This window comes from Arvicola amphibius, chromosome 18 (genome assembly GCF_903992535.2).
Source record: "Arvicola amphibius chromosome 18, mArvAmp1.2, whole genome shotgun sequence".
In the NCBI taxonomy this organism is placed as follows: Eukaryota; Metazoa; Chordata; class Mammalia; order Rodentia; family Cricetidae; genus Arvicola; species Arvicola amphibius.
The window spans coordinates 29,083,244-29,096,008 of NC_052064.1; the positions used below are offsets into that span (position 1 = coordinate 29,083,244).

The 12,765-nt window shown below is 45.8% G+C and overlaps 1 protein-coding gene across 1 annotated transcript in view; it reads right to left on the bottom strand.

Annotated features, from left to right (window-relative positions):
• Positions 1-1,286: 1,286 nt before the first annotated feature.
• Positions 1,287-12,765, bottom strand: part of Rftn2 (raftlin family member 2) — a 42,509-nt gene continuing 31,030 nt past the window's right edge. The window contains exons 8-9 of the mRNA XM_038315571.1: positions 9,051-9,129; positions 1,287-2,091 (exon numbers count right to left, since the gene is read on the bottom strand). Coding sequence (XP_038171499.1) covers positions 1,819-2,091; positions 9,051-9,129 — 352 coding nt within the window. The 3' untranslated portion in view covers positions 1,287-1,818. The remainder of the gene's footprint in view (positions 2,092-9,050; positions 9,130-12,765) is intronic.

The following is a 12,765-nucleotide window of genomic DNA, read 5'->3' on the forward strand; positions in this document are numbered from 1 at the left end:
CACCCCCAAAAGAAAAACAAAACAAAGCCAAGCCAAACAAAATAAATTACTGGAATATTTGTGTTCAATAAGACAATAGCTTAATAACAAATAGTTTATTATTCAAATGGCTCACAATGTCCACATTAAGCCAATAAAAATATATGTGAGTTGCTTAGTGGCACAGCCGACTGTAGTTCTTTTGGAGGTCAGCCTTTCAGACGTAAATCCCTGTCTCCTCTTCTCCAGAAAACTCATCTTTATAGGGTAAAGACTAGGGCAAGGTGCAGACTTTCCTGGTGGCGGGCACGGAGTAATTCCGTCCTGCACACACCTCTCCGCCCCTGCAGAACTGAGAATTCTGGCTTGCAACATTTTCCAAGTTTAGCATGTCAAGATAAAAGCACGACTTGTCCCTAACAGTTGTAGAAGGCACACGTCCGTTTCAAGTTTATATTTGTCCCCTTCAATGATATTTGCAAATTTAAAGAAAGTAAAATATCTTTTTCAAGACAGTGTTTCTCTGTGTAGCTCTGGCTGTCCTGAATTTGCTCTGTAGACCAGGCCGGCCTCGAACTCACAGAGATCCGCCTGCCTCTGCCTCCCAAGTGCTGGGAGTAAAGGCGTGTGCCACCTCTGCCCAGCTTGTTTGTTTTTCTGAGACAGGGTCTCACTGTGTAGCTGTCCGAGGACTCACAAATGCCAGGAATTAAAGGTGTGCCAGCATGCTCGAGGTAATGAAATGTTTTCGTCTACTATGGCTTTTGCACACTGAGATTGTGGGCTCTCTTTCAGCTGACTTTTTAAAGCCCAGTTTTATTGTGCTTGCATGCGTGCATGTGCACCGGCACGCAGGCCCAAATCCTAAGGCATGCTTGTGGAGGTTAGAGGGTAATTTTGTGGTAGAGCCGGGTCTGTCTTTCTGCCTTTATAAAGGTTCCAGAGACTGAACTCAGGTCACATGCAGGCGGGTGTGGCAAGCGCCTTTATTGACTGAGCCATCTTGCCAGACCTCGGCTGGCTGAAGACCTGTTGCTGGTAGGCTCTTGGGGTCAACAATGCCAAAGTTAACGATTCACTGCAGGCCTGACCATGTGGTGGCTTTTTGAAAGAAGAGACAAGCTCAACAGTGGTGGCGCACGCCTCTAATCCCAGCACTGGGGAGGCAGAGTTCTGTGGATCTCTTGGGTTCGAGGCCAGCCTGGTCTACAAAGTGAGCTCCAGGACAGCCAGGGCTACACAGAGAGACCTGGTCTTGAAAATACAACAAAACAAAAACAATAACAAAAAACCCAGAACAACAAGCAAAAAATTAGGAAATAGTTTTTTGAAGATTATTATGAAAAATAGGGGTTTGATTTGTAGGTGCATGCCCCAGTCAGAAACAAAAATTAGACTGATTGTTACAGGCGGGGGATAGTCTGTGTTTGTGAGAGAGGGTAGAGAGTATTTTCGAGTTTCAGCAAGGCTGTGGCTTCCTGAGAAGGCTCTAATTGGTTGAAGCGCTAGTTTGGATAGTCAGTCTCTTTAACAGGCGTGATGAGGAGCTCGGCTTTGTCCGTTCATGAGGAAGTGAGCCAGGCTCTTGCTTAAGGACCAGTTGGGACATCTATTTAACACAGATGTTTTAGTTGAGAGAAATGTAAGCATAGTTTTCAATTGATAAATAGTTGGTTATTCTTCCTTGTCTGAGAGATTGAGACAAAGTTTACAAGACTGGGGGAAACCCGAGCCGGGAAGTGAAGAACTTTACATAAATGCATAGTAGTAGTGAGATCAGGTCAGCGGGCAGTCATTTAATAACCACTTACAAGGCCTTGGACAGCTTCTCTTGGCCGCTCACATGCAAGTGACCTGCGTCACGCCCTCTTCCTGCTCAAACTGTCCGTCATCCAGGTCCCGGAGGACACTGTCGCTGCTGCTGAACCCCAAGAAACTATCGCTCTGTGCCGGTCGCTCCTCCTTGGTCCAACACTCTCTGGAAGGAGAGAGGGGGCCCCCGTCAAGAGGGGCTCGGCCTTCCGCGGGGTGGGTGGCGCCGGTGTCCAGGCCGATGCTCCTGCTGCCGACCTTGTTCCTGTCCTCGCCCTTCAGCAGCCGGCTGGCTTTCCTCTGAAAAGGGGGAAAGAGATCGTCAAGCTGGGCTTGGAACATGTACCCTGCGCCTCTGCTCCGTGTGCTCCCCTGCCTAAAACTCCCCTTCTTTCCCACTCCCCTTCAGCATCCGCCTCGCAGCAGCAGCTGGGGTGTGGCTCGGAGCCGGAGCCCTGCTTCTTCGGGTCTCCATCCTCACCGTCTGGGAGGAGATCCTGCCATTTCTAAAGTAAAGCTCAGAGCTCTGCTCCTCTGGGCCTGTCTCGCGAAACTGCTCTGGCTTGTCCTTCTCAGTGGCAGGTGGTTGCGCACAGCACAGCGCGTTTCTCGGGAGATAAATGTATTGGTATCTATACAGCGGAAACTCTGCTTTAGTGGGTTCCTTTTCCTGGAAAACACAGACCCAGGTCCTTTCGGGACAGCTGGAATGTCCTTGGGATCTAAGCAGCCCTTCCTTGTCCTGCTACAGACAGGGCTATTGCTCTACAGCTGGATCTCTCTGGCTCACCAGACTAGCAACTGGGTGTTTTGTTAATAAATATTTACTTAATATTAATAAAAAATGTCATTGGTTCATGTGGTAGTTGAATAAGAACGGCCCCCATCTGCTTGTACATTTGATTTAAATGTTTAGTCACTAGGGAGTGGTACTCTTTGAAAGGATTAAAAGGATTAAGAGGTGTGGCCTTGGAAGCCCAGGCCAGCCAGGGGCGGGGGAGGGGGTCTCTCTCTCTCTCTCTCTCTCTCTCTCTCTCTCTCCTCTCTCCTCCCCTCCGTCCCTCTCCCTCTCTCTGTCTCTCTCTCTCTCTCCTCCCTCCCTCTCCCTCCCCCTCCCTCCCTCCCTCCCTCCTTCCCTCCCTTCCTCCCTCCCTCCCTCCCCCCCCCCTCCTGCTCCCATCGTGAAGTAAGCAAGCCTCCAATGAGATGCTTCATTTGCAAGAGTTGCCGTGATCACTGAGTCTCTTCGCAGCACTAGAACACTGACCAGGACAGCACAGAGATGCCGTCTCTGCCACGCCAGCTTAGGTCAGGACCAGGTCCCTAATGAACAGAAGGAGCAGGCGGGGGACTCAGGCTTCTTAGCTGACGTGGCTAACATGCCACAGATTAGATCTGATTGCGTAACCTCCGCTGCATAAAGCTGAGGAAGGATTTAAAAATCAGACGTCTCAGGTGTTCTTTCCATTGTCAAAGAAAGGGTTTATTTGCCCGACATTAATTCCGATGTCAGCCGGGGACTGAAATTGCTCTTGGCGTTATGAAACTCCTAGAAAAAACCGGCTCAGTGGGCTGGTCTTACACCGGTGTCTTGCTCCCATCTACCCTGGTTCACCTTTGCTATCGCCAAAGGCAAACATCAGGTCTTCGACCCTTGTCCTTTATTCCTGCTCAAAATGTGCTGAAGGGCCTGGAAGGTCCTCTCAGCGGGTGCCAGGTTTGAGAATGGAGCCCCAGGCAGCGGCAGGGCTGACCGGCACCGCTCGGCGCCTTCCTCAAGCCTGGCTAGCAGGGGCCTTTCCCTCGGGCTCAAAGTCCTTGGCGTGTGCTCAACCGTCTACTCTGACTCACACAGAGGCCCCGGGGCCCTCGGTTGCACTAGGGACAAAGGTGACTTTTGCAACTCATTATTGTATGTCAGATAACAGGCCGACTCTCACTGCAATGAGAATTTCCTTAATAAAAAAAACGGAATACTCTGTAGAACAAGCTACTCATAGCGACGGACTTTTAGACAGTTCTTAATAAATAAACGGCCGTCGGTTGTAAATTTGAAATACTATCTGACAGAACGCCCAACACAGTATCCTAGAAGATTTCAGGCCACACACCTTTGCCGTCAGGAGTCTACAGGGTTTGAGGAGCGTGGCTTTCACAATGATATTGCCTGTCTGACACCACCTCACCCCACACGAAAGTTCTCACAACCAGCCCACTCCTGATGTCCCAGTAACTCAGAATGTTGGCCTCTGAAACCCGTCCCTTCCTGGGAGATTGTTCATTTCTCCTCGTTCTGCAGGGCTCCCCGACAGAGGGAGGAGGCCTTGGAGTGTGTGTGTGGGGTGGGGTGGGGGAGGAGGGAGGGGGGAGGCCCACACGGGCACTGGCGCCATCTGCCTGTTCTCTTCACAGTACACTCAGCACATTTCCAGAAACAAGAGCAGATCAGTAACCTAAGACTGTGTTGCCTAAATAAAATTTTTTTTCTTTTTTCTTTTTTTTCCTTTTTTTTTTTGAGACAGGGTTTCTCTGTGTAGCTTTGGAGCCTCTCCTGGAACTAGCTCTTGTAGACCAGGCTGGCCTCAAACTCACAGAGATCCGCCCACCTCTGCCTCCCGAGTGCTGGGATTAAAGGTGTGGGCCACTACCGCCCAGCTCTAAAATTCTTTAATGCATTCAGAACTGTATTTGTAGTCATGCTAAGTACTAATGTAATTAATTACAAGAATAAGCCTTAATTAGGCTCCTGTATATGCTTTCAAAGTTAAGCCTAAAACAAGTAATTAGAAACCAGCAAAGTTTGTCTTTTCAGATATACCTTGCTAGGTGGTCCTCAAATGCGTCATAGATCTACAGAATATGGCATTTAAAATGCATAAGCTTCCCATAATAGACAGAACTGCCCCTCCTAGAGGGAAGCCAAATAGGGCACACAAATTCCCCCTGGACTGTGGAGATGCTAACCGCCGGGCAGAACTGCCCCAGGCCTCACCTGCTGCCAGGACTCTGCTCAAACTGGGGATATATTTTTGGGGTTGATTGACATACTTCGCCTGGTCAAAGTAAGGTCAGTCCCCCAAGTTGCCCCTCTCCCAAAAAGATCTCAGACCTGCGCCCAGCAGCCAAAGGCCTGCGCTGCTCTGTGATGTCAGCGGAAGACCGACAACTACTGCCCCCAGCAAAACTATGGAGTCTCCTGGAGCCTACGGTCACCTGTCTGGGTAATGGGTCTCTGTCATTTTAACTGATGCATAGACTGTTTAGATTATATTTCCAGTTACAGTGAGTGCTTCTCAGATCTCTGAGGCCATTGGCTGACTGTAGCTGTAACAGCACCAGCTCCTGACCCAAGGCTACAGCTGCCTTCTCAGTTCTCACAGCCTCTTCCTAGAGCTGCTACTAGGTCTAGACACAGTTTACCAGACTCAGAGAGAGAGAGACAGAGACAGAGACACAGAGAGATAGACAGAGACAGAGAGAGAGACAGAGAGAAAGAGAGAGACAGAGAGACAGAGACACAGACACAGAGAGAGACACAGAGAGAGACACACAGAGAGACAGAGAGGGACACAGAGAGAGACACACAGAGAGGGACACAGAGAGACACAGAGAGACAGAGACAGAGAGAGACACAGAGACACACACAGAGAGACAGAGACACAGAGAGAGACGCAGAGAGACAGAGACAGAGAGAGACAGAGAGAGAGAGAGAAACTCATAAACCAGATTACAATGAAACTTTTTACTATTTGTTTATTCAAAGGAACTTGCTTTACAGTGACAGCCCTCAGGGGCCAACCTTCTGTGTGTGTGTGTGTGTGTGTGTGTGTGTAAATGCAAGTTTATAAAAGGTCTGAGGAAGTGAGAGCTTCAGTTGTGATAAGGAAGTGACTTTTAAAAAAAATATATTTATTTATTATATATACAATATTCTGTCTCTGTGTATGCCCGCAGGCCAGAAGAGGGCACCAGACCCCATTACAGATTACAGATTACAGATTACAGATGGTTGTGAGCCACCATATGGTTGCTGGGAATTGAACTCAGGACCTTTGGAAGAGCAGGCAATGCTCTTAATCTCTGAGCCATCTCTCCAGCCCAGGAAGTGACTTATATGACTTTATAATTTCATAAAAAGAAAGAAAATGTTTCAGATTTCATTCCCTTGCTATGCTGCTGTTGTATTGAGATGTCAAAAATTCAGTCTTCACATTGATCAATGGAGCTTTCTGATAACCTATCTCTCTGGGGCCTCCATATTAGGAAAAAAAATCCTAAACACAAAGAAATCTAATTAGGTCAGATTAAACCAAATTAACCGCCCATGTTTTATTAAGTAGTGGCACTCTTGGGTAGCCGAGAGCATGGCAGGGGAGACAGAAAAGTGGGGAACACATGCAAACCTGGAGCCACGTGTTCCTTCTCTGGGAGCCCACTTAAATACCCTGTGGGAGTGGCATGCCCCCCGTGGGGCATGCTGGGATTTGGAGTCCAGACCAACGCAACTCCCAGGCCAGGGGCTGGGGTTACGCTCCCAACTTAACACTAACTACTATTGTCATAGTCATAGCTCAAGATTTTAAATTCCCCTTGGATGCCTTCTAAGTATAGACTTAAAAGTGCTTCTCACTATGCTAAAAACACTTGTCTAATCTATTTACAGCTAGTCTTCTTGGGTAAGAGTGTTCACGCTCTTAGCCCAGAATCGTTTTTTTTTTTTTTTTTTTGTTTGTTTGTTTTTTTTTTTTTTTTGGTTCCCAAGCTTCTACTAAGACTCAAAGGCATGAGTCTCCTGCCTTTTCTACACTGTGGATTTCAGTACAGTCTACAAACTATGGCAATGCTGACATAGCTAACATTTTTACCTCTTTTTTTTTTTTAAAATCAACTTAAAAACATTCTTGTGAGCTTCAGGGAATTGACTTTGGACTTACCTTTCACAGGTCAAATGCACTCTAGATAAGTGCTGTCAATCAACAGCCCGTTTCTATGCCTTCCCACTTCCGAGGGTCGGATAATTTTCCCTCCCCCAGCGACCAGGACCACGGGTCTAAAAGCATCAATATACACCTAAGAAAAAATTTCCCTCGTTCCCTGATGGAGGTCAGGGATTGAACTGGATTTAGTAAGGTTTCTATTTGCTGTGCAGAGACACCATGACCATAGAAACTCTTACAAAGGAAAACATTTAACTGGGGTTAAATAGTTCATAGGTTCAGTCCTCTATCCTCATGAAAGGACAGGGCAGCATGCAGACAGACGTGGGTGCTGCGGAAGAAGCTGAGAGTCCTGTATCTTACAGGCAACAGGAAGTCGGCTGAAACACTGGGCGGTACCCTGAGCATAGGAAACGGCAAAGCCCGCCCCCACGGTGACACACTTCCTCCAACAAGGCCACACCCCCAATAGTGCCGCTCCCTATGAGATTATGGGGACCAATTACATTCAAACTCAAGTTGTTAGGCTTAGCAGCAGGTTCCTTTACTCCTAAACCACCTCAATAACCAGCTCAACTGTTGCTGGAATAGTTTAATAATTAGTTATTTACTAATTAACAATCAACATAAAAAATGCTGCTGCTGACTAATATTTTACACTTAATTTTCCCCAACTTTCTAGTTATGAAAAATTTCAAGTGTGTAGAAAATTTGAAAGCGAATACTAAGTGCTCATCACCTAATTAAATTTTTGCTGTTTCATAGGCACGCGTAAGCTTTGGAACATCAAAACCGATTGATAAACTACATTTTTTTTTTTATTACAGCCGATGGCCTTTTAGTTGGAGAAAACAGGACCATTTGGCTTTTCTGGGTTTTTTTCCAGTCTCTTTATACCATTAGCAGGATTTGATGATTGATGTTGAAAGGAAAACATTCCTGTGAAAATAATTACAACCTCTTATATTGCCGGTCACGGCACCAGACACATTTAGATACGTTTTCAAAGCAACCCCCCGAGAGCCCTGCCGCGTGTGCTGATGTCATTCATAGTTTATAAAAGAAACGGAGACATGGAGACATGCAGAGGAAACAGACATTGTCTGTCCCTCCTACTTCAAGCCCTTATGTGTGCATGTGTGCATGTGTGTGTGTGCATGTGTGTGTGCATGTGTGTGTGTGTGCACGGTGTGTGTCAGCTCTGGAGACTACTGTGGATGGGAGCTCTATTATGAGTCTGTAGAAACCAAATACTTTTAAAGATTTTTTTAATTATTATTTTAAAATTCTGTCTCTGTAGCCCAGCAGTGGTGGTGCATGCCTTTAAACTCAGCACTCAGGAGGCAGAGGCAGGGGGATTCTGAGTTTAAGGCCAACCTGGTCTACAGAGCAAGTTCTAGGACAGCCAGGGCTGCAAAAAGAAACCCTAGAAAAATGAAGCAAACCAAAGCAAATCATGTCCCTGTGTCCGTGTGTACAGGGGTTTGCAGAGTCCAGAAGAATGGGCCAAAGTTCATGTTGTTTACATGTATGTGGCTATGACCTGCCCAACAGTGCTGGGAACTGAACCTGGGGTCTTCTGGAAAAACCCAGTGCTCTTAATCACTCAGACATCTCTGCAGTCCCAGAAACCAAGTCGTTTTAAGTCACCAGTCTCTGGCAGGGGAGAGTGAATGTGTGAACAGACTGGGAACCTGCTACCCCAGTAGCAGTGAAGTATAGGCCATTCTGTGGCAGAAGAACTGGGCAGTTGGAGAGCACGTCCGTGTCTGCTCTTATTAACTGCCTGTAGCGCAAAATGGTCCGTAAGCTAAGAGCTGCTTCTTGCAACAGCATATTTGAATAGTTCTAGAATCATGCCATGTGGCTGGAAGGCAGGCATACATCTTTTCTTTTTAAAAACAATAAAAAATTTTACTTTATTATTAATTATTGTACGTGAGTGCATCTGTGTGTGAGTGTAGGCACATGCATGCCAATGGTGCATGTGTGTGCGTGTGTAGGCACGTGCATGTGTGTGTGCGCATGTGTGCATGCATGTACATGTGTGTGTCAGGACAGTTGTTGGGAGTCAGTTTTCTCCCTCTACCATGGGTTCTGGGGAAACAGTCAATTTCTTTTTTGCGTTCCTCTTTAGGAGGCTATTTCCGTGTTGAGTCTGCACGGACTAATCTGTATCCATATTTAAAATGATAGAGCAACTAGAAACTACAGGGAAACCCTGTCTCGAAAAACCAAAAAAAAAAAAATGATAGAGCAAGCTTAGGGGCTAAACATTTTACTATTGTGTCTTATTTGTAAAAATTGGTGAATTTTACTTACTTCTGGGGTCTGGGCAGCTGAGCTCCACACAACTGGTCTTTGGAGAAATACGACCTGCTTTGTAGCCAAATTCCCTTCACTGAAAGTTAAAACAGCAAGATTGATATTTGTGAATTAGGATTTTCTTTTAATCCCAGAGAATTTTCAATTCGTTTTTAAAGTTAAGAAACCAACAAATGGATTTCTATGTCATTTCCACGCACGTGCTCATTATTCTTGTCCTAGCGAATTAGTAGTATTCTCTAGACTTACATCTGACTAGGCTGGCCCATATATATCTTTTGTAGGGTAACCTTCTGATCCTCAAATAATTATGAAAATTATTCTATATAAATTACATTGGAAAAACAAAATGAAAAACATTTCTATTAAAAAATTACGGAGCTGGAGAGGTGATTCAGCCATTAAAGGTTAGGTTCACAACCAAAAATATAAAAAAATTAATTAAAGGGTCTGGAGAGATAGATGGCTCAGGGGTTAAGAGCACTGGCTGCTCTTCCAGAGGTCCTGAGTTCAATTCCCAGCAACCACATGGTGGCTCACAACCATCTGCAATGATACCTGGTGCCCTCTTCTGACATGCAGGCAATGCAGGCAGAATACTATATATAATAAATAAATCTTTAAAACAAAACAAAAACATCCATGCAGATAAAAATAAAGAAAAACTTAGCCAGGCATGATGCTGCACACCTTTAATCCCAGCATTTGGAAGACAGGGGTAGATGGATCTCTATGAGTTCAAGGCTAGCCTGGTCTACAAAGCGAGTTCCAGGACAGAAACCCTACCTTGAAAAAGCCAAAACCAAACCGAAACAACAGTAAAACCCCCCAAACCCAAAAAGCATTAATTAATTAACTAATTAATTAATTAAAGGAGGGTGTTGGAAAGATCACTCCGTGGTTAAGAGCACTTGCTGCTCTCCCGGAGGACCTGGGTTCAGTTCCCAGCACCCCCGTGGTGGCTGCTACCGGCTGTGACTCCAGTTCCAGGGGATCCAATGCCCTCTTTCAGTCCCCATTGGCATCAGGCACGCACACGGTGCACAGACAAATGTGCCGGCAAAACATCCAGACACAGACGAATTAAATCAGAAGTGGAGCGTTGACTCAGGGATCAGAACGGGAACTGCTTGGGCTGGCGCGAGGGCTGAGTGGTTAAGAACAGGGCTGTTTTTCCAGAGGTTCAATTCCCCTAATTGACAAGACAGCTTGCAGCTGCCTATGACTCCAGTCTCAGAGATCTGATGCCCTCTTCTGGCCTCCGAGGGCATGTGTCTACGTGACGCACATCAGTGCAGGGCAAACTTAAACCTACAGGGATTTTTCAATGGAGCTCTTTGCAGAGGACCCGAGCTCATGTCCCAGTACCCACATCAGGTGGCTAAAAATCACCCGTACCTCCAGCCCGTGGGACTCGGAGGTCGTCTTCTCTCCTCCGTGGGCACTTGCACACAGATGGCATTCATTCACACAGACACACACACACACATATATATATATATATATATATATATATATATATATATATATTAAAAACTGACTAATTAAAAACCCTCTTAACCAATACGGTTATTAGAAAAAAACCCGCTTTTGATTATAGTCTCACCAGGTGAGCAAAATTATTTTCCTTTCCATTTTTTCCTCTCTAGCACTTCTTAGCATCTGCATTGTTTGCGTACCTGTGAGTACCCTGTATTTACATGTCCTCGTGTGTACGGTGATGAGACTTTTATTGGATGCCTAAGATCTCCAAAGAATGAACACACCAGGATGTACTATTTTCCCTTTAGTTTTGGAAAATTAGTTTCCTGCGAGTTCTAAATCATGCTGATATATATATATATACACACATATACACACATATGCATTTATATATACATTTATATATATACATTCTAAATCATGCTGTTATAAATGTACATATATACATACATATATAACAGCATGATTTAGAACTCGCAGAAAAAAATATATATTCTTTTTATGAATTACTTCCTTAAGGTAAAGTCTCAGGAATGAGATGATTAGGCCAGAAAGTATGACTTCAGCCTCTTGGTGTGCATTTGTCAAACTGGAGACTAAATTTGGGAGCCACATGTGGGGAACTGATCCGTATTTTCCACTGAGACGCTTCAGCCACAGCCGGCTCCCCGCATGTCAGACGCCCCTTTGTAGCCGCGGCTCAGGATTCCTATTTAGCTGTCAGCATGGCAAATGACCCCTCGCCAAAGCCTACTCGGGTGGCAATTCCTCTGAAGTGCTTCCAGGCTCTGTGGGTTTGTGGGGAGGAGTGTTCTCAGCTAAAGCAGCTCAGTAACAACTTTTATTATGCAAAGAACCCCAACAAAACCTTCCTCTTAGCTGCCCTAGATTCTGTGTTCTTTCTCTGGAAAGTGGGTGTGAGGGATGCTTTGGCCCTGTGGCGTGCAGTTAACAGGACACTAGCAGAGCATCCAAACTATGGGGGGGGTCGCTAGTTTGGGGAAATGAATCGTCCTCCAAAGTGCTTGGAGGAGATTGTCACACTTTTTATTTGTTTAAAAAAATATTTATTTTATGTGCATTGGTGGTTTTCAACGGGAAACGGGAAGTTACAGAGAGTTGTGAGCCCACATGTCTGCCGGGGATTGAACTCAGGACCTCCAGAAGAGCAGCCAGTGCTCTTAACTGTTGAACCATTTTCTCCAGCCCTACAATTTTAATTTTAGAAGACTTTTTATGGTCCAGTTTCATTTCTGTTTGATCTTCTATCAGAACAGAACACTCTGGATGATGTAACATTGGGAGATAAATCGTGAGGCATTACTGGGAAGGGCTAGCGTATAGAATGGGCTGGGTCTGTGTTTGGGAGTCCCGGGGTACAGTGGAAAAGCCAGGACTCAGGAACCAGGCAGTTCCTGGGTTCAGACCCAAGCCCGGTCACAGAACTCAAGGCTCATGGCCTCTGTGTTCTCTGCTGTTACTGAAAAGGCCCTGGGAAGGATAAGGACGCTCCCTGTGATGGGGAAGATTATTTTCAGGTGTGTGGCTTTTGTTTATGCTGCATTTGTTTAACTCTGTGAAGCTGTGTTACTGTGTCTGTCTATAACACCCGATGGTCTAATAAAGAGATGAATGGCCAATATTAAGGCAGGAGCAAGGATAGGAGGGGCTGGCAGGCAGAGAGGATAAATAGAGGGAAGAAACGAGAGAGAGAGAGAGAGAGAGAGAGAGAGAGAGAGAGAGAGAGAGAGAGAGAGAGAGAGAGAGGGAGGCAGGGAGGGAGGGGAGAGAGAGAGATAGTAGCAGATAGTGAGGGCGTGAAGGTTGTCTGTTATCTCTCTGCTCTTTTGATTCTTTTTCTCTTTCTCATTTCTTTTTGTCTTCATTTGTCTAGCTTCTACTTTTCTTTCAGGGGTCAGCCCCCAGCCAGCCACGAAGGAAGATTGAAAGTAAGATATACAGAAGTAAGAAAAGGAAAAAGTCAGAGGCAAAAGGTAGACAGGAAAATTTAAGATAAGCTGGCTAAAAACAAGCCAAGCTAAGGCTGGCCATTCATAACTAAGAATAAGCCTTCATGTGCGATTTATTTGTGAGCTGGGTGGCAGGCCCCTCAAAAAGAATCCCTCTGGGCACCACTCAGAGAGACAGCGTGTGGTTTCTGGGGCTGCAGAGCTGGCTCAGCGAAACGAGCACTTGCTGTTCTTGCAGAGGACCCGAGTTCCATTCCAGC